Below are 22740 nucleotides of genomic sequence, written 5' to 3' on the forward strand. Positions count from 1 at the left end.
GTGATACCTGTTGCTTGGATGCATTTTTAATTTGTCACATCATCTCCTGTTCTCATTAGAGCCTTTCCAAACACAGATTTATACGACGTTGCTAATTTTAGGGATGATTTAGTCAGTTATTGATGGATATTCTCAGGTGTTTGATTGGTTATGTCATTACTTGTTTCAGTCATTTAAGCAAAAATGCCAAAGAGCCAGCTCTCGTGTGTTTTATGTCATTGTAAACTGAACATCTTGGAGTTCTGGACTATTGGTCACACTCACACACGAAAAAAACAACAACATAGAGACGTCATTTTTGGGCTGTGAGAAATTTTGATGGCAGTTTTTTTTAATAGATTAAACAGTCATTTGATTACTTGATTAATTAGGTTAGTCGTTAATGAAGATAAGTCTTAGTTTTAGCCTTAATATTAAGATGGTGTGCTACAAACTGTTGATCCTTGCCAAAGGCCTGTGACTGAAAAGTTACATTTTCACTGGAATTAATGCTGAGAACTGAGCAAGTCTGAAAACAATCCATAAATGTGTGTTCATGACCCCAGATATTTATTCTATAAGACTTGTGACAGAGAGTTCTCTGTCGAAGACAACATTCATCCATGACTGCAGACCTTAATATAGTCCAGAATGTATGACTGAAATGCAGACTAACATCTGGCAGGGATGGAACCAAACAGACACGTGTATGCACACTGAAACACATATTTGGCGCTAGAGATGAAAACGCCAACACAAACATCTGGTGTGATGGAATCCCACACAACACGGCACGGTAACAGATCAGGTTACCATGGTTATAGATCCAGGCGGTAACTCTGTCACCAGCCTGCGTATTCTGGGATGAGTTAAAATTACCACCACATTTGTCTTTGTTCCTCCTCTCTCACGTTTTCTTTACTACTTTTCTTTTTTTTCTCTGGTACTTTTACATAAGCACACACACTGTTTATATGCTTGTATCCTCTCTATATATATTTATTTTATTTTATTTTTTTTATGTGAAATCTTAGTTTGGGTTTATGAAACTGCAGATTTCTGCTCTGTTACATAACCATGTAAACCCCAGTTCTCTGTTCTCTCACTCCAGTTCCCCATGTCTCTCTTGTTTTGTCTGTGGACATATTCCCAGTCAACACCAACAGACAGAAAACACAGGGAAGAGGAGAGGGTCTCTGTCTCTTGGGCAGCGGTGGAAAAGGGCATTTGAGGATGTCTTGCTACAGTAACATGGCTCTTCTGGTGTTGGCACATGCCTCATCAGGCTTTAAGTCACCCAGAGGCTGCTGGGATACTTTCTGTCTCACCCCACATCTCATAGCCGACTCGCAGTACTGCGAGAGCCTCAGGCTGGGCAGCACTGAGGTCAATTATGTGTCCTGTTTTCATGTGCTGTGTGCCGCAGTCATCGGTCTGAAAATGATTTCTGTCATCATGTCTCATTGTTGAAGGATGATTCTGGTTTATTCTATTATGAGTCTTTGGTTTCTATCGATTATGATAACATTGTGCTTGCCAAATGGTATCATTTGGGAACAAAATCAGTCAGAAACAATCTTAAAGCTGGTTAATATTTTTTCCCATTTTGATTTTCCCCAGTCTTTTATTTTAGGTTATTTATTGCTTATTTAGATCCACATTAACTACTGTAACAAACGGAACAGCAGCAGCTGCTAATGGGCTTACTAGGCTCCCCATCATGTATTTGATCATTTAATACTCTACCAAGGCTACAAAGTTTGTATAAAACATTTAGCATTTTGTTTTACACATAAAAGAAAGGGAGACAAATGAAAGTTGACCCAGAGGAGAGTTTCAAGAGAGATGGATAACTGATTACTTTGGTTGGGTTCAGTGGGACAGCTTCCTGTATCATCTACAAGGGGAGATTTCTGTTTTCAACAAACACAATTGTAAGCAGCATTACTCTACTAAACATGCAGGGCAGTGTGCCAGGCACAGGGGTTATGAGTCGGTCAGCTTTAGTGTATTCAAATTGATATTTAAATGTGCTCTAACAGCCCTCCTAGGAGAGAAAAGCCTGGCCAGTGACCCTTGGGTAATTTGGGTTTGAGTTCTTGGTTTAAAACCTGTATGATCCTCTGTCTACTCATGGTACTTGTCTGGTAATATAAGAAGTGTGGCAAAAACTAAAAAAAAAAAGTTTCAGTAAAGCAAAAAGTCTTCTTGCTAGTCACTTGAACTTGCACATGCTCTTTTGGCTGCATAAATTGGGGGAAAAAACTGGAATATTTTGCATAACTGACGAAATACAGGGTTTTAATCAACCGTTCCTCTTAGAATCAGACAGCGGCTCTTAAACAAGACGGCTGGATGGTCAAACATAACTTTTACATGGTAATTTATCTATTAAACAGTAATGCAGTGCTCCCCTCTTACTCAACTTTTTCTGTCTGAGGATTACTTTGGCCGGCCACATCCTTCTTTTCTTCCTGTCATCATTATTTAAGTTACATGCAGCGTCTTTAGGTTGAAATTTAAAGGTGCAGTATGTAGGGTTTAGTGGCATCTAGCGGTGAGGTTGCAGATTGCAATATCCCTGGGCTCACCCCTGCCTTTCCAAGAGTGTAAGAGAAGCCGACAAGGATTCACGCCACCCGGCTTTTTCGTGTGCTAAATAGTAAGAATGATCCTCCATTTATCACCAGACAAAATTTTATTCATCATCTTTCTTTCTTCTTTGTCTTACAACCTGTGCTTTCATGCCAACAAACCCGAGCTCCATTTGTCCGTTCTTGGCTACTGTAGAAACATGGCGGATGCCTGCAGACATAAAGGGCTCATTCTAAGCTAATGAAAACACAATGATTCTTAGTTTCATGTGATTATACTCGACCAAAAACAATCATGACTTTAGTTTTCCATTTCTGCCAATGGGTCCTCCTAAATCCTACACACTGCACCTTTAATTACAACACAGTTCACTCCTGCTGCCTTGCTAAAGCTATTTTTACTGGAGAGTATGAATTGGAATCAGCACATCAGTAACACTACACACTAACTTTTGCTTGTGATTAAATGCTTTCTGTCAAATTAACTTATGTCTCACCTCCCTCCTCCTCCTCCTTGTCCTTGACCCTTCTGCCTCGCTCCTCTCTGTCTCCTCCCCTGTCTCTTCTTCTCTTTCCTTTCTTCTTCTTTTTCTTCTTCTTTTTCTTCTGCCTCCTCCTCTCCCTCCTCTCTCTTGCCCCTTCCACACAGATGCTCCCAGCCGCCCAGCTTGACAGGAGTGATGGGATGTGTCAACTAGGTATTACACCTATCCCAACATTTTACACTGCAAGCAGGGAGACTGGCTGGGTGGGAAAGGATATTTTCCAGGTGAAATAAATTTAAAAAGGGAACATGAAATAGAACAAAGTTTAAAGAATATGTAACTCCAATTCTTGGTATCAATTCCAAGTATCCAAAATTGGAGAGATGGAGCATGATATGATGCAACAGAACACCCCAGCTGGAGCTGAACTGAACTTCATTTGAAGGCATATATCTACATACAGTGATCCATTCTAGCTGTCATTTGTGTTTAAACAGTACTCCTTGAGTGAATGTGTCAGTTGAAGCGGTCAGTAATATTATTAATAATTTGAGTTGATACAAGAAGTCCCTCAGAGAAATGAGTCTAATTTCAGTGTGTTTTGTAGGTCATCCTTATTGTATCTTTTTAACAGGTTTGATACTTCCTCATACTTTTGCTCTGAACACATCAAGTATGTAATAGTTGATGATAAAAGGAACTGACACCACCCCTGGCATTTTTCTCTCTCTCGTCCTCTTCCACCTTTGTCATCATCTCTCAACTCTGATCATTCTGCATCTCCTTTCTATCAAACACGTGTGCGTGTTTCACTCTCTTTTCCAAACTTTTTGCATAATCTCGCCTCTCTATGTATTTGCCTTCTCTTCTTTTCTTATGTCAGACAATGACCTGTTGCCAACATGGATTATTAACTGAAGTGAAGAATTATTCTTCCAAAAGCAACTTATTATTTCTCTATCTGTTGATAATGATTTTTTGATTGATGATTGGGGAAGGGCTGTGGCTAATGGTTATTTACAGACTATAACACAAGTGTTTGGCCTATAAGATGCAAGAAAAAATGGGAAAATGCCCACCATAATTTCTTAAAGGCCAAGTAGACCTTTTCAGATTGATTTATTATCAGACTAATGGTCCCCAACTCCAAGGAATTCAGTTTACGATCACATAAGACAAAGAGATTCAGCAATTTCCAATCTTTTCTTGGCATTTTTGCTTAAAATTATTAATTATTAATTGAAAATCAGAGTAGATGATTAGCTGCTTAAGATTAATTTTAGGTTAATCAACTACTCAAGTGAGCAGAGCCAAAACGGATGTCTAAAAAGTGCCTTCATGCTCTCTCCTACAGCAGCCATATTAGAACTGGCGTGGCTTTTGGAAAGCTAGAACCAGCATGTTTGTTTCTCTTTTTACTTGATAAGTGGTTGCAGTTAACATATGTCTGCTGTCTAGAGTAGATGGGGCAAATAAAAACTAAAAAGACCTGAGCTAAGTGAAGTTTTGAATCAATGAGAAGTACAGCCAGGCAGGCTCTCGGGCTCTCTGGCATGCGATCAGACCATCACAGTGAAGTTAGAGCAGTAGAACCCCTAAAGATAGAAATCAAGATATTAATCTTTACTGTTTTCATCTCTTTATCTGTTTCTTTTTTTTTTTTTTTTCTCCAACATAGGTGAGGCAGTCCTGGATGATGTAATCGGACTGAAAGATTCATCTGGAGTGTTCACACAGGAGCGAGACAGAGGAGGGACAGAGGAAGAGGAGGAGGACATCGCAGAGACGAGGATGGGCGTGGGGAAGAATACCACCTCCAAGTCGATGGACAGCAGCAGTGAGGGAGGAAAATATGAAGAGGAGATCAAACATGGAGCAGATTTCTACCCTATTCCGGTACATGACTTTCGTGTAATAACAGGTTTCACTGTGTAAAAAATCTTGCCAGACAGAAACCAAAGCTGCAATACAATCATGCCAAAGGCAAGCTCACATAATGCATAACAAAGGCATGGCTAGGGCAATATACAGGCAACCTTATAATTACTACCCTCTCCCTCCTCCTCCCCCCTCTCCCTCTTCAGCTCACACGCTCAGATTTGTCTTTGCTTATTGCTGGGAGTGTTTTTGCATGAGCGGATGTCCCAAGTTCACCCAAAGTGTGTACTTCATGTCCAGTTGGTGCAGCCTGCTGCTGCTCAGTTCATTCATTTCCTTTGTTTGTCCATTTGGCGTCAGGCCAGAGCTTCATGCAGGTCAAAAGGCAAAAATAACAACAAACAATTTGCTTTGAGTGTTCAAATTCTATACAGCTTTATAGTTGTACTCTACTACATAACAAAAGGAAATGGGATTGATAATAGGAATAGTTTGCCAGAGATTCTCCCAAGAGTTGAAAATAGGACTGAAAAGGCAGCAAACTTATATTCAGCTCAGTGTTCCCTGAACTGTCCCATTGAGGTGATGTGAGGACATGTTTCTCCTTTATCATTCTTAGGTTGTAGATCTTCGTGCTCAACATTTTACAAATTGCCGAGACTCTGTTGTGTCTACATGTCGAGTCCCACTGAGTAGTAGTTTACATGTGGGAATCGTATTCATAGGTTTGTCCTCTCCCTGAGGTTTTTCTCAGAAGGGATCACAGGACTGCACAGTAAAACTACTAACCACACAGTAAGACAGACTGCCTGCAGCTGACGAGTGGGTGTATTTGCATACTCCAGTCTCTTTGCATCTTGTCCCTAACGCACACAAAAATATGAAATCTTTAAATATGAATGTTAATGCTTTTTTCACTTCTTCAGCGTTATCCTTGTGTACAATGACCTTCCCTTTTTAGATGAATACAGCACAGACACATTCAGGACACAAAAAGGAGAAGTGCACACACATACTCAGTGGAAGAAATTTGTTTATGTGACGAGTTTGCATACTGAAGGAGCGGGTTCATGTCCAGGTTTCATCTTTTTTTTTTTTTTTTCTTCAGAAGTTGATTTTACCTTCATTGTCTGTAGTTTCACCTGACATAACATATTGTCTCACTTACCCGAACACCTCTTCACCTTCATTTCACAAGAATTTGGCAGCAGACTGAGGATGACGCACACACCTTTAACACATTGTTTGCCAGCTGAAAAACTTTAATTCAGATTGCATGCATTCCCTTATGAAAGGCAAAACAGTGAAATTAAAATCGTAATCATGTGTTTGTGTATGCAGGTGGTTGTAAACGGAGTGGGTGGAGCCAATGGAGAGCAGGATACTGAGAACACAGAGCTGATGGCCATCTACACAAAAGATAATCAAGGAGCAGAAAAGGTAACTCGGGGAAAGATGGAGAACACAACCCACGTATATTTTACTCCAAAGTGCCATTTTACTCCCTAATAAGCTTCTGTTTAAGCAGACTAACACATAGTCACATGGTCCACATGTCCATGGTCACATGCCTCAGCTTTCCCCCACATTAATGAAGTTGTAGTCTTAAAGATTTCAGGCCTAGTAAATTCTGCAGCACTCTGGGTTACCGTAGTAACAACAAGCGTGGGTTAATACTACAACAAACACTCGTTGAACAGCTGCTGGTGTATTAGCTTACAGGGCAACCAAACAAACTCACATTGTTTCGTAAAGAGGTCAGTCAGAAATAATTGAATCCACAGTCTAAATTCATGCTGCATAAAACAAAGGTAGTTTTCCACACAGCAGCGGAGCAGGAGCACTAATTGTTTCCTCACTGAGGAATGCACTGTGGCTGCTCCTCCTTGTTTCAGTCATTAAAACTGATCCACCGTTCCCCGTTTTTATAGCTTTATTTGTGATGAATGATTGCAACCGATGCTAATCTGTGTGTTGGATGCATTACGTTTCCTGTGGCTGCTTCACGCTAAAAGTCAGCTCGTGTTTTGACATTTGAACGCTTTTAATCTGTTGCAGCAGCGTTAGGAAATGTTCAGTTAGGAGTAATTCCTTGTGTTTAGGTACGCAGTCTGAATCAAGCGCAGGAGTGGCGGACTCCACCATTAGCAATGAAAACGACTGTATAGACAGATAATGACTAGAGAGGCAGAGTAAAATCTGCTACTCGGGCAACCTGTTTTTGTTTTTATTATTTATATGGCAGTGTGTTGGGCCTGTGTGTTATTGTCAGCTCTTTTTTGTGTACATTTGTTCTAAAAGTTCAAAATAAAAGTTTCCCAGGTAATTACAGAACATCTTTACAGGACAGCAATCCAGGTTACAGCATCTTGAATCAAGTAAATAGCAAAAAATGAAATAGAATTTCAAAATATAAAACAAAATTTTAAAAAACAGGAATGGCTAATGCAATCAAAATGTTTTCTGACTTATTTAGTATTAAATAGTATTAAATCACTAAGGTGAAGTAAGTGACATTTCCACTGTAAACAGAATAGAAAAGTGCTGAGATGTGAACCTGAAATTAGAGTGTGACTCATCAAACTGTCTCCATGTTATCTTCCCGTCATCTTTGTCTGTTTTCTCATTGTCACTGTGACTGTGCATTTTTGTTTCCTGAGATGATGAAGTGTCTTTTTTTTTTTTCTCTATCACATGACTTCTTTCTTTCTGTCACTTTCTTTTTTCTTTAAATCATTCATAAAATTCATCTTCCCTCATTTTTGCTCAGACATGCTGTTATCACAGTAACATTTGACATAATTAAGTGTGACAGTTATTTTTCTGTACTTTTGCATAAATGAAGTCTATCAGAATACATGTTTTTGAATGTACAGGACAAACTAAACACCAGACTATTGATTATATAGGCACCTTTTTATTGCTTTACCGTTGCTCTCTACTCTATTTTAATTCTGCTGCACAAACTGTACAGCCATTTCATTTCAAAAACATTGTTATATTTTCTCATTCTGTATAGTAAATATCTTATTTGTATATTTATGTTTCTTGGTTATCAACCAGTATAACAAGGCAAACTCCTGTGCAATAAACCTGATTCTGCCCTGTCAAGAAAGATATGAATTGTGAGAATATCAGTCATCCTTTTCATTTTGTGTGTGTGTGTGTAGAGCTCAATGTCTGAGACATTGGACAGCACAGACAGTATAGATGCGAGAAGGTTGGATATGATCTATACGATTGAAGACACCCCACCCTGGTACCTATGTGTCTTCTTGGGCTTGCAGGTAAATCTTCAGACTGAACTTCTTTACTTGATGTGTATAATTTGTAATTATTTATCCATGTGCTTTTGTTGTCCTTTAATGCATGAATGGTGAATGGTGCTTATATAAATACACTTGCCATGCCTAAACTGGAAATATCTCACTGTATGGAAAAACATGCACCTACAAGTGTGCTGTATAATCAGGGTGTGCCGTATCCTTTCATGTGGTTGCACTTGCCATTTCAGCGCTTAACTCTGCTATGCTGAGAATAGTCTGCCTCCAGGAATGACAATCAACTTAATGGCCTCTCTGTTAGGACAGATTAGCGAAGGCTGACTGAAGAATAGATTTGTATTGGTTGTCTGACAACAGAATAACCAAATCATTATTAGCATTATGATATAAAGCACATGTTCGATTTCATTTGTTAAAGTTATTGTTTCATTTGATGTTTAACCAACATTTGTACATAAACTTAAAGGCCCTATATTCTGCTATCGTGAAGTTCATGCTTGAATTTGGAGGTCCGACTAGAACAGGTTAAATGTTGTTGAATGTTCAATAAACCCATCAAAAAGTGCATTTTGTATGATATGGGACCTTTTAACCATTACTGGAACTGCATTTATACAGCAAGTAACAAACCATAACACTACCCGAAATAGAATTTGTCCTCAAATTACGTAACACATTTGACGTTTGGTGTTTTGCAATAAAGTTAAAAGTAAGTTAATTTTGAAAATGACTCCCATTCATCAAGTTCAAGAGTTATGAGCCAAAATGTGAAGTGATATGTTGATACATGGCTACATGGTGACACTGTAAAAGTTCCAGATTCAAAAACAAATTACTTGTTCTTAGACCTGTGCCATAACTTTATGCCAAATGTAATTAAAACGTGTGGGCTTTTTTTTTTTCTTTTTGAGAAATCCTGCTAACTAACAGAGTTACAAAACAAAAAGATGATTACCAACACCAGGAGGGTTATGTTTGAATGATAATGATCTTTAAAATGGTCATCAGATATATTTTGGGAACATCCTAAAAGATTGTGGCCATGGTGTTTTTGCAATGTGCTGAGTTAGTAATAAGTGTCACGTCACATCTTGTACATACACAGACTGACTGTGGCTTCTTGCCTTTGCAGCACTATTTGACATGTTTCAGTGGAACTATCGCGGTGCCATTCCTCCTCGCTGAGGCAATGTGCGTCGGCTTTGATCAGTGGGCCACCAGTCAGCTCATAGGGACCATCTTCTTCTGTGTGGGGATCACCACCCTGCTACAGACCACACTGGGCTGCAGGTACACACACACACACACAGGGGAAATACAGTCATACACCAGATTTGTGTCCTCATACAAATGCTAAACTGCGGTCTTGCTCTAGGTCATGCTCTTTACTCTGGCTTTCACTTACTCTTCTCCGCCCTTTTCACCCTTCCTCTTCTTTAACCCCCTCATCTCTAAATACCACTTAAAGACGAGGGCCATTGTCGCCATTAAGTTCCTCTCTCTATCCTCCCTCTTCATGTCACTCTGAAGTGTATTGAAGTAGATGCTTACGTGTCCCTTATCTGTAATGGTGGGTTCCCAGAACTCAGAACAGTTAGTTTTGGATATAGATTTTTACTGAAAATATCTCACAGCTAAATTAAGCAGACATATATTATGTATTGACTTTTTTTAAAATAGTTATTTTATTCTTGTATGCATATACATAAACATATATATACATTTCCATCAGAATCTGATGAGTTACTAACATTTTAAGTTCCTTGTTTCGTTCATGTGACTGCAGTTGATAAGAAAAAAAGTATGGAGAGATTTCAGAGACTAAAGACATGTGGCATTTGACTGCAGAACAGATGAGTGAGACACGTGGTTGAAACTGTTGCATCACTTAAATTACCACAGTCAGTTAAATAGACAGCCACATCTTTGTCGGAAAAGGGAAGTCCCTGCTTTCAGCCATACCAGTGTGCACATGTCAGGAATCGCTCATTTGAAAGAGTTTCTACAAAATGTATTTTATCTGCTTGTTTTTTGCTCGCACACATTCCTCCTTCTGTCTTTTTTTCCCCCCTCTCTGTCCTCCTGTCCTCACCCTGCCCACAAAGTGCTCATTCTGTCTCACGTCTTGATCAAATACCTTGAACCTGTTAATCTCTTAAATTCACTTTGCTCCCGTCTATGTGGTTGGTCAACATTTTGTAAACCGTGATTTACCGCATTCAACTCTTGAGGGTTATATGAGGCTCATTGTTTGCCAATAAAAGAAGTGACACGAGACATTATCTGGTGCCATAGATTTTCTCCTGCTTCCACCTGCCTGCGTTTTAATAAAAGCCCAGTCACGCTGGTGTGACGTGTTATTTTTCTTACATAAAATGGGAGCAGTTCAGTGAGATAACTGGTATCACAAAGGTGGTTATCAACGGTCTCTGTTAACTCAGGCTTTTTGCTTCTGGCTTTTCGTGTTCTCATAAAAGGGGCCGCTCAACGGTCTTCTGCCCAAAATGGGCCAATTGCGTGCTGCCTTATTCAGTCAAGAGGCCCAGGTCGCTATACTGGAGAGCTATGAGGGCTATAAAAACTGTTGTTGCAAATAACTTGAGAGGAATTCTGGCAGAATAAGTTACGGTATTTATTTTGCCACACAGTGCCTCCTGTGCTGCCTCCTCCTGCCAGCTGCTCAGTCAGAGCTCTTATTTAATACAGCATATGACATGCATTCAGGTCTGACTCTCATAATGAAGTAGACATGGAAATCACTTACAAATAAAAGTAAAAGGAACTTTATATCGGCATCATCAGAAATTGTTCAATAAATAATTGTCTATTCTATCATCTGCAGTACCAACAATTTGTCACGACAAGCATAGAAACATAACCAAACAAAGTGCCCTGTAGCTGCTAAGCCTTCATCACTCTTTTTGCATATGGATGATACGCTGTGCATTTGTATTTGTTAGGTGTAACAATGCAGATTTTCTCCAACAATGGTGTTGCTATATCCAAAGGAGGTAATTGGTGTAAGAGTGGCAATTTTTACTGCTGGTTTAAGATGGATGTCTGAACACGGCCTCCTCTGGACCAGAATAAATTTGCAGCATAAGTTGTCATAGAGACGTAGCCAGGTTAAAAGAGAGCAACCTCTGGCTTAAGGCTCAACATACTTTGCTAACTCAAATGTGTTGCTTCATAATTCACCCCTCTGGACTCTTGTTTGTACTTCCCCAGTCTCCAAACAAGGAAATGTACTGTATGTTTGGAAGCTCAAAAATAATGTTATCTACAAAAACATGGAAAATCTATCCTGATACAGAATGACTCAAGCTTCAAAAACACTTCCTGCAATGCGGCAACCTTAGCACCTTTTGTAAGCCTGGGAAATCCGTGTAAAGTCAACACAAGCTTTCTGTTAAATGTCTCAAGCTCAGTGTGAGATAAACCTGCTGACTTTTTCAGGGTTACGCTTTCAGACGTGACGGGGAGAGAAAACTAGATATTCTGCAAACATTTGTTAACATGAAGAGCTTTGTTGCTTCTGTAATATGTAATAATAATATTGTTTGTTACAGCAACAGCAGGGACATTTTCTGTTGAGTGTAGCCTCCAGAAAACTCTGGCAGAGGATGGTATCTCTCATGTTAAAATTTAGTCTTTCTCTCTGTCTCTTACTCAGTTCTTCCTGACTAACAAAGACACAGCAGAGTCTGCTTCTGGCTCCAGAATGAGTGGCATTCCTGTCACCCCAACAGCCCACACTGTCTCTGAGTGACACAGACAGTGTCTGTCTCTCTGTGCATTACTGTCTCCTGAGAAATTATACTGAATGGAAACAAAGAAAGGGAGAGGAAGACAGCAAGGGAAAGATGGTTGGAGGATGACCAGTATGTTATACTTAATTATTTCTGTTCACAGTTGGAGCAAGGTAAAGAAATGAATGTATCAAAGATGTGTTGATCCAAAGCACCAAAACATGTCTTTTCTTCAGGCACTAACTTCCTGCAATGTAGACATTTGACATCAGACACTACAGACAAGTGTTTTTTGAGTGTGTATATTTTTAAGCTTATTTACACATTTAGGATTTATATCCGATCACAAGTTGTCAATCGAGTCATTCTGACCCCGCGTGTTCGTGTCAATTAGAAAATCTCTGACTGCAGTTTAGAGGAATATGGTGAGGAGGACAGAGACGAAAGAGTGTGTGCAGAGCAGAAATCAGAGGGGGGGGTGGGAATGTGCTGTGTCGTTTGAGTCATGGTGCCAAGTGAGAAAAGAGCCTAACTGTTTCTCCAGGAAAGGTGAAGTGTGAGTGCATTTGTGTGTCCACCTGCAGACATGAGACTGGAAAATGTCTGGAAAATTGTCTTTGAAAATTATACTGTCTTTTTTTTTTTTTTTTTTTTATCTTGACTGTCCTCCTCTTGTCATAATTTTCTGTTTGCCGAAAGACACATAATCAGTCTTCCTTGCGTTCATAAATAACCTTGTGGTATTACCACAAGCTTCCCAGAAGTAGTGTAGTAATGTTTTCATTGATTTGGCATTTTACATGCATTGGTAAAAAGCAGCTGGACAAAAGAACACAATTATACACACAATTCATATTATAGGAGTATGGCAATTGGGAAAACAACATTGGTTATAGACTAATCATTTCACATTTATCACATTTGTTTATCACATTTATTCTAAAACTAAAAGTCAATTCCAATCTGATCATTGTCATATCAGAAGGTTTTTTTTTTTTTTATCTGATGGGCAACTTGGTTTGAATTCAGTGTGCATGTGAAACTATTGGAGCAAAACCAACAGGTGTGCTGCTAAATCATAATAATTTATTCTGCATTTTCACTTCCCTTTTCTGACTTATTCACAGCCTTTTCTTTCTGTCTTTGCCTCTTTCACTAATCTGATGTCATGACAGCTGATTCATTTTATGTCATCATTTTATGTCTGATCAGATCTCATGATATCTTTTTACTGATTACACTTGTAATTTTATAAAGGTCAGCCATACTGTAGAGGTTGTCTTATTCGCTCACAAAGGGCCATTACAGAGAAGATGACAAATTTATGAGTTACCTAAGTGTGTGTGTGTGTGTGTGTGTGTGTGTGTCTGGATGGTTTAAGTGAAAGAGGGAGAAAATGGAGGGAGGAGGGCAATCTGTGCCCGCAATAACTGGTCTTACTACCCCATCCTGTGTTTATCTGAGCTTTTTATGTTACCCAACAAAAGACCTGGGGGGATTCTTACATTCCACACAGTGAATGATAGTAAAATAAATGGGTATAATAGCCTGCAAGAATACCAGGAGCTCTGTATCTCAAAATGATGTGCTGGCACCTGCTGGCTCTCCACTGAAAATCTCCTTCCTTGCTACTAAACTGTAACACTCCCTACTACTTGCTGCATATTCATGTGATTATTTAGGCTTGTAATATCCCCTCCAAAATGTTCTTTTCTTGTGCTTTAGGTTGCCTTTGTTCCAGGCCAGTGCTTTCGCCTTCCTCGCACCAGCCAGAGCCATCCTGTCACTGGACAAATGGAAGTGTAACAACACAGGTAACCCCTCTCCTCTTCTGTCTCTCCCTCTTGACTTGTTCACTACAGACACTCCCATCTGATATAACGTAAAAAAATGTGGGCTGTTGTATCTTTGTTTATTGTTTACCAACCTCAAATGCTGCCAGCATAAGATCCTGCAGAGACAACAGAGAATTCAACGGGCCCCAAATGGGATTAGCAGTTTTACATCCGTGTGCACCAAAAGAATAAACTAGATAATTAATCTCTCATCTACCCGTCTCTTTCCATGACCAGAGGTTCCAGTGTTCAACAGCACAGAGCTCTTCCACACAGAGCACATCTGGCACCCCAGGATACGAGAGGTGAGGCAAAGAAAGACAAATGAAAAGTGGACATGAAGGGAGCAGGGGCAGGAAGCTTAAAAAAACCTACAAGAAAGGAAAACTGGATAAACATATTAGAATGTTTGTACTTCTCACATTATGTATGTTAAGTAAACTCAAGCTTGCGTGTGATAAGATGTCATTCAGCTTGAATAACTCCTTATGCAATTTTTTTACACAACTATAGTTAAATAAAAGGTTTTGTAAGCTAATGTTTAAACACATTCCCACTTTTCTGGGTTTGGAACATCACTGTCTGTACATGGCTGCAGGGCTTAGTTTTCTGTGACAGGGACTGTTAATTTCTATTAACCTTTTTCTGTTTGCGTAAGCCAGTTGAGTAAGTGTTTTTTATGTGACACGTGATTGAGACTAAACCTAATCAGACTGAATCAAATTATTGAGTGGAACATGGAGGGGCTGAGGGCAGGAGGAGCGTGCAGGTCATAAAAAGTGACAGAAGAGAACATAAAGATGTATAAAGACTGCACAAACAGGGTTATCACTCAGAGAAACACTGGTGATTCTGTAACCCCATCCTCTCTAAACATGTTTATTTTTATGAATAAATGTATAATTATTGTTTGGCTGTGAGTCAGACAAATGTTGGTTATGTACAGTGTTTCCTGCATGAAATTGGTTAGCGGACATGTTGAAGTGTTGATTAATTACTGCGGAGCAAACAAACGAAGTGACTGATCATGAGACGAAATGTCTCTCAGCACTGATCAGTGTAGTCACTAATGTGAACATTGCTGTGTGATTTAATGCCGCTGCTCATTTTGCCTGTAGCTTAATATACCTAAATATTATATTTCAGAAAAATCGAATAATTTCTTTTGACTTTAGTGGAAGAAGTCTTTAATTTCAGGCGAGACAAAATGCTCATGGAAACCATGACATAACAAAATGGAAGTATTCATTATTTTGATATAATTGTTTAATTAAGATCTACTTTTAGATGCCTCAGTGAACTTCATCTTTTATCCCTCTGAGCGTCCACCCGTACTTCATGAACTTGAGTTACGGATTCAAAGTGAACATTATTTAAAACCGCAGAAGTGTTTAAGTTTTTTTTTTTTTTTTTTTTTTCTACCTCTACAATTTCTTTGTTCTGTCAGATCCAAGGGGCTATCATCGTGTCGTCCCTGGTTGAGGTGTGTATCGGAGCCCTGGGTCTGCCTGGCATGATGCTGAAGTACATCGGCCCTCTGACCATCACCCCCACCGTGGCTCTCATCGGCCTGTCTGGTTTCCAGGCCGCAGGGGAGAGGGCTGGGAAACACTGGGGCATTGCTATGCTGTAAGTACAGGCAGTCATGCAAAGAAACGCACATTCAGGTCAACATGCACATCTTTAAAGTGACACTGAACTTAAAATCTGTCATCTTAAATCAGATGAAGTGTGGTATGACAGAAGTGCGTTTAACTGAAAGATCTGTGAACACACTGAGCATACAGGTTGCAGGGGTGATAACATTTTGTTCTGCCATGGAAATATGATTTCCAATGGTGACAGACTGTCTATTGTTCCTTTTTTAAAGGCACGTGTTTTGTACAAAGGTGCTTGGTCACTTAACTCTACTGATTTACAGTTATGGCATCAGGAAGACAAACTCTCTGGATCTCTTCCTTTACAGAGAATATTTTTGCAGTTTAAGAATGAGCCGATAGATGAACTCTAGGACGGAAAGAAAGGACTTTGTATCTTTCTGTGATATTCAGGTGGCGTAACATCAGTTCCTGCCCTGTCATGGCTGTTTACACTGTAGCCAGAGGGCCTCGCCTGTCGCTCCACAGGGACAGAGGATATGTGCCAGTAATTGCCACTGATTTGCTCTTTCTCTCAGGCAGTTAGGATAATTGATTGGCTCTGAAGCCTCTGGGGTCCTGGTCAGACGTAGACTGGAGGAAATGGAACATGCTCGTACAGAATTAGTTTTCTCACAGGAGAATAGACAGTGTAGGAAATAACTAGACCCTATTCTCTGACTGTGATCCACCAAACTGAGGAAGACTGTTTCTGTCTGCAGGACTATCTTCTTGGTGCTGCTCTTCTCTCAGTATGCCAGAAACGTTCACTTCCCTCTGCCAATCTACAAAGCCAAGAAAGGCTGGACTTCCTATAGGCTGCAGGTCTTCAAAATGTTTCCTGTAAGTTGACCCTGGTTTCTTTACGACTCTTTCCTGCATCCACCACAAACTTCATTTCCATCTAAGTCACAAATTATTCAACAGAACTAATTTCATTCTCCGTAGGAGGTTAAGAGTTTTTTTTTTTTTCCCCCCTTGTGTGTGTAAATCAGTCTTTTCCTGCCCCCTGCTGGTGATATACTGAATAATAAAAACTCTCTTAATTCACATCAAAGTTGCCCTTTAGTCAAATTTACTGTCTCTTCAAAAGGCTTCCCACTGCTGTTTTCCTTTTTTACATGAGTCACTCTTAACTGTAAAAATGTTAAAGTAGACTTGACTTTATTGTAGACAACAAGCATGAGTGTTGGAGGCTGGCAACAAACCAGTTCTTGACTTCACTTTTTTTCTCTGGGAGATAAAATGTGTTTAATACATAATGATGATAAGTTAGAGTGTCTTTATGTTCTGTAATGGAACAAATTTCCCAGTAAAACAATATGTGGACAGAGTATACTTATGAGAGGGATGTAATTTTAAACTCGCTTAGTAGAGGCCTCCTTTGTAGTGAATATAGCTCATGATACAGAGCTGTGGAGGACTCCTAACATCCACCCATACCTACATCATTGTTTAATTTGAGGAAGTTTCACCTAAACCAGGCTTTTGAAAATGTAAATGTTTTTGCCAACTGAGATCTATCTAAGATGAGATCTACAGGAAAATAAGAGAATTCTATACAGAAATAGTCAAAAATGATAACTGAACAAGCAACACAAAGATACAGGATTAAAGCGAGTTTTTTTTATTTCACTTTAATGTGAATGTCTGTTGAGTGTTTTCTTTTCTCTTGTACCAGATTATCATGGCCATCCTGGTGTCATGGCTGTTATGCTTCATTTTCACTGTGACGGACGTTTTCCCGCCGGAGAAAGACAAGTACGGTTTCTACGCCCGCACAGACGCACGTCAAGGAATCCTCAAAGCTGCACCGTGGTTTAAGATCCCATATCCCTGTAAGTGTGTTTATGTGGAAGGGTGTGTTGGAAAGGACTGCTGGTGTTATGTCTTCTTAAACTGTCATCGACCCAGCTGCAGGTGTGGAAAGGTTTTGGTTGTGCTGATCTTTCCGTCAACCACAAAATGAAAATTATAAACAGCCTCTAAATGTGGCCGACAACTGAACCTTTCCCAGAGCAGACGAGGCATCGGTTTTAAGATATCTTCTGTTCTCTTCTGTGTTTTTACCTCAACAGTCCAGTGGGGCGTTCCTACTGTAACAGCTGCAGGAGTGATCGGCATGATGAGTGCGGTGGTGGCCAGCATCATCGAATCGATTGGAGATTATTACGCCTGTGCACGTCTGTCTTGTGCTCCCCCGCCTCCCATCCACGCCATCAATAGGTGACTCGTCTATTTATCTTATTTCTGACCGTCTTCATACTCTTTGAAGCAGAGAGCATTTAACTGTCTGGGAGACACTTGAATGAGGTTTTTTTCCTACCGTCTCTGTAGGGGGATATTTGTAGAGGGCATTTCCTGTGTGCTGGATGGTCTTTTCGGGACAGGAAATGGCTCCACCTCCTCCAGTCCAAATATAGGCGTCCTGGGAATCACAAAGGTAACACACACCAGAACTCATTTCATTTCTTACCTCTATCCTGCCTTTTTCTTACTTTATCTACATTTATCTTATTATGATTACAATACATATGACGCATACACCTCTTGGTTCCCCTGCTTCTCTTAACACTCCCATTTAGTTATTGCTTGTCTTTTACCATGATGGCTGAATTGTGTAGATAGTTAAAGTAGAGCTGAAACAAGTCGCTTCATTGATGAGTCAGTTGGCAGAAAGTTACTTGGCAACCATTTTGATAATCCATTAATCGTTGAAGTTACTTTTTAAGCAGAAAAAATGCCAAATGTTTGCTGGGAACCAGCTTCTTAAGTATGAGGATTTTCTTATTTTCACAGTTTTTTTTTTTATCATTTTAAATGAAGAGTTTTTGGGTTTGAGGCTGTTGGCTGGACAAAGTGAGCAGTCTGAAGAAGTCACCTCAGGCTTTGGGAAACTGTAACCAGCATTATTCACAATCTCCTGACATTTATTTACGAAATAATTGACAAATTAATGGATGATGAAAATAATAATTGATGCAGCCCTACATTAAACTAATTTACAAAATGTACACTCTTTCCCAAATTAGCCCTTCGTACAAAGTGTCATTCCATTAAACTGATGCCCCTCTGTGGCATGAACAGGAAACCACCATCCCCATGCGTAATGATAGGCCTTGTTTGTTATTTAGTCAAACTACCGTATATTATATAATGCTGTATTTAATTGCACATGTGTAGCATCCTCACAACAATCAGCATCTGCTGTATAGATGGTGCATTTTTCTTGTTGAATCAAATATGTGTAGCTCAGGAGACAAAGATGATTTTGTTTTATTTTTACCTTTTACTGTACATTTTATGATATTAAACACAGCAGCAGTCCTTAATATGTGCCTTCTGGTCTCTGATTGGTCTTCCAGGTGGGCAGCAGACGTGTGATTCAGTACGGAGCTGCCATGATGTTGCTGCTAGGGCTCGTGGGTAAATTCAGCGCCCTCTTTGCTTCTCTGCCTGACCCTGTGCTGGGAGCTCTGTTCTGCACCCTGTTTGGCATGATCACAGCGGTCGGACTGTCCAACCTGCAGTTTGTGGACCTCAACTCCTCCAGGAACCTCTTTGTTCTGGGTTTCTCCATCTTCTTCGGCCTCATGCTGCCGAGCTACCTCAAACAGAACCCGCTCGTCACCGGTGAGTCGGGGACAGAGATCTTTACGCAAATACAAATACGAAATTATCACATTCACCTCCATAACAATAAATGGAAAGATGGCTTTGTGAATATACCTGTGCACACGATTCTCGGTCCTTGCTGTGGCCATTACTTGTTTCTACTGAGCAATGAATGAGTCAGTACGCTGAGTTACTTTTTTTGAATTTCTAGTAAAGTAAAATTAGACTGACTCCCAAATAAGTAATATACTGTGTCTTGTCAATATAATGTGACTAGCATATGTATGGCATCTGTTAACATTTACAATTTAGGTTCTGTTGGGACATGAGAGAGGCTTTTGTAATGAACTGCTGCAGCTGAAATGTTCCCTGGTGACATGTGCCATATTCTTTTGTTACTACTTGGCCAAGCACATGAATATAGATAGATATGGATAAGATACTTTAGATGTGTCCTTTGTTCTGGTTTGTATCAAGTTTCCTGAAGACAAAGTGTCACGCAGTGTCGTTACTTGTGGTAAATCGCTGTTGACAACCTTTCTGAGGGCATTAATTTACTGATTGCACTAACATGACTGAAATCACTTTTATTTTCATGATTCATATTGTCAATTTGAAAAATGTTTATTTTCCAGCCACAATGCAGCCAATTACTAAACCTCTGTCTCTTTATCTTTCTCAGGCATAGTTGAGATTGACCAAGTGTTGAACGTGCTCCTCACCACCGCCATGTTTGTCGGAGGCTCTGTTGCGTTCATTTTGGACAATACAATACCTGGTGAGGTGTTCAATCCACTTGTTTTTTTACTTGGACAACTGTTTAAAAAGATGATAATGTAATGATAGTTTAGTATATGTACCAAAGCAGAACATGCTAGTGGCCGATATATCTGATTCGGCCCTGGAACATCTCAACACCACTCTGGTAGAGCTGTAGGACAGGACCGCTGCTTATCTGGGTCCAGGTCACAGTGGCAGCAGGTTCAACCCAGACATCTTTCTCCCAGAGGATCGATGGACGGACACGTGGATTAATTATACTTTTAGGACAGATTTTCCTTCTTTAAGCATCTTTGACTTTCTGTTTCTTTATGGCTTCAACAAATCAAAATGCAAGGGAAAGCTCACAAATTCATGTAGTTTATTGTTTTTGGCTTTTAACTTTTAACATGACTAATCTCTCTTCCTTTTCTCATTAGGTTCCCTTGAAGAACGAGGCATCAAGAAGCTGAAACGTGGCACTGGTCTCAGTGCAGCAGAGCTGGAAGGGATGAGATCTTATGATCTGCCATTTGGAATGGACATCATTCGCAGATACCCCGTCTTCAAGTACATCCCCATCAGCCCGGCCTTCACAGGCTACCACTGGGGGAGGATACAGGAGACCTGCAGGAGCAGAATGGGACATGGGGACACGGTGAAGGGAGGAGGGGAGGGAGGCGCAGCACCGGGGGAGAGTCGCGTATAGCCAGCGGGCTGGTGCTCAACAATCTTAGATGTGGCAGAATTTGCAGAGGGATGGTACACTAAAGTAAAAGGGTGAGAGTGTGGAGGACAGAAGTGGTGCAGGATTCGGGATTGTGTGGAAGAAAATGTGACGCACCAAGCACCCCCCACCTCACCCCACCCCACTCCTCGCCTCGTCAGTGTGTTTTCTTTAGCTCGTGTCAGTCTCTTCCCACCTCCCACTATGCTATTTTGAGCATGCTATAGCAAGTCACAGCATGCTAATAAAAGATGTCACCATGCGGAGATTAGTTGGTGTGTGTGCATGTGTGTAAAACATGCAGCAGGAGAGTTTGTGCATTAATTTACTTGCACTTAAATCCAGAAGGAGACAGAAAGATGTCAGACAATAGGAGCTGAATGTCTGATAATTCACTGACTCACTCTCGATGCTAACTTGTACTGCCCAGGTCATTTTATGAAACGTATTCTACTAAAAGCACAGTAGATTTGATTATGTCAACTGAGGATTATGCAAAAAAAAAAAAAGCATTTCTATGAATCATTTGCCTCTAGACTCCTTATGCAACCACATCAAAGAGATACACACACATTCACACACACCAGCAGCCTCACCAAAACTAGCTTGAACGCTGCGATGCACGTCGAGGTCATGCAGGTTGATGGAAGTGGTTTGTCAGATGCCCTTAGCCAAGCAAAGTGATTGTGAAATTTATTTTTGCACTATCTGCCTCCTGAGTTCAAACCCAGAATGTCTCTCCACAGCTCGCGCCCCCGTTTCTTCAAAGTCCTCAGAGACCCATTTAGCAGCACATCACATCAGCACACTTCGTGCAGAAGAAGGAGCTCACATCCCCTGTTTTTTTTCCTATGTAGTAGACTGCAAATGTTCACACTACTTCCAATGCTACATACTAGTTTACATATCCTTATGTGTCAGTATTATGCATTGCTTATTTACAAGACCAAAACTTTACTTGGCCTGAGCGCATACCCTTGTCTCATCTGGCCCTCAGATGGGACTGTTACTTCATTACGGAGCAAAATTAATTGCTGCAAGATGTTTATTTTTGCTTATTTCACTAACGCATAAAGGCACTTACATAACAAAGCAAGCTTTTAACAATGTCTCTCCTGCTGAGACGCCAGCAGTACATCTGCAAAAACAACATTAATGGCACACAGTGACTCTCAGACATGTGGCCTTGTCACAGAGAATTTGAAACCTTGTGAGCATAAATAGGAGGCTTAAAAAAGATAAATAACAAGAGAATTGTGAATGTGTGTCAATGTAGGACTCACATAACTAGCACAGCCCTGCCACATCCAAAGATGGCATTTCTATCGGCGTGTTCAGTCAGCCCATCCTTAGTGGTACTAAGAAGTAACGGTGGTGGTTTTGTTTGGATATGGAGTTGCTAAATATAATTAGAGGGGTTTGTGAGAGTTTGAATTTCATTCTTTTGTTCTCTGGATCATCTCTCAGGTGGTGTAGTGTCTATGTGTGTTTTGTGCAACAGCCGCTCATCACTGTTGCTGACAGTTTTCACCTATTGGCCGGTGTCGATGACCTTCCCTTACATTCCTCCTCCTCCCATCCTCACTCACCCATACACCTCCCACTCTCATCACACTTAAGTCAAACTGCTGATGTTCGTTGCCGTTCACTCTGTCGCTGTGGCAGCACGGTGAGCTTCAGAGCACCGGGAGCCTGAAAGTCTCTTATGTGACCACACTGTGTGCCTCTGGTGTTGAACTGAGAAGAGTTTGAATCTAAATGTAGAAATGAAAAGCAGCACAATGAGAAAAATAATAGCTAAAATAAAACTAATTATTTAGTCCAACTGAGTGTTTTTACTAAACCAAAATGCTAAAAGGTCCTTGTTTTTATTTTTATTTCCTCTTATTGTTCTGTTACTGTATACCAAAACGTTTTGCTAAGCATTGGCAGTCATAGCTTTTAAGAAACTTGCAAAATCTTGTCCCAATTTTTATTTTTTTTCCTTTTTATCTCTGTTAAAGCTATTTATTTATTTATGAGAAGAAAGTTGATGATTAATGATTGCTTGAAGCAGGTTTATGTGTCTCTTGCACAATGTTGGAAGTCTATTTATTAGGTTACTTGTTCATGCCCTGTAAAGATTAATGTGATGATGGCCGCTGCGCCTGCCTCATCGGTTACAGTCGGTGCTTTTAGAAACCCACATGGTGACAGCA

At 40.2% G+C, this 22740-nt stretch overlaps 1 protein-coding gene across 2 annotated transcripts in view; it reads left to right on the top strand.

The window, feature by feature from the left end:
- slc23a2 (solute carrier family 23 member 2) overlaps window positions 1-22399 on the top strand; it is a 32742-nt gene extending 10343 nt beyond the window's left edge. Inside the window, exons 2-16 of one of the 2 annotated variants that reach the window (XM_070833197.1) lie at window positions 3223-3271; window positions 4737-4954; window positions 6278-6376; window positions 8107-8223; window positions 9353-9510; window positions 13695-13783; window positions 14042-14109; window positions 15252-15433; window positions 16164-16284; window positions 17123-17279; window positions 17520-17667; window positions 17779-17884; window positions 18807-19074; window positions 19739-19834; window positions 20256-22399. In XM_070833197.1, coding sequence (XP_070689298.1) covers window positions 3223-3271; window positions 4737-4954; window positions 6278-6376; window positions 8107-8223; window positions 9353-9510; window positions 13695-13783; window positions 14042-14109; window positions 15252-15433; window positions 16164-16284; window positions 17123-17279; window positions 17520-17667; window positions 17779-17884; window positions 18807-19074; window positions 19739-19834; window positions 20256-20524 — 2145 coding nt within the window. In that variant the 3' untranslated portion in view covers window positions 20525-22399. The remainder of the gene's footprint in view (window positions 1-3222; window positions 3272-4736; window positions 4955-6277; window positions 6377-8106; window positions 8224-9352; window positions 9511-13694; window positions 13784-14041; window positions 14110-15251; window positions 15434-16163; window positions 16285-17122; window positions 17280-17519; window positions 17668-17778; window positions 17885-18806; window positions 19075-19738; window positions 19835-20255) is intronic. The other variant, XM_070833198.1, reaches the window with a different exon arrangement.
- The last annotated feature ends 341 nt before the right edge of the window (window positions 22400-22740 follow it).

This window comes from Pempheris klunzingeri, chromosome 7 (assembly GCF_042242105.1).
Source record: "Pempheris klunzingeri isolate RE-2024b chromosome 7, fPemKlu1.hap1, whole genome shotgun sequence".
In the NCBI taxonomy this organism is placed as follows: Eukaryota; Metazoa; Chordata; class Actinopteri; order Acropomatiformes; family Pempheridae; genus Pempheris; species Pempheris klunzingeri.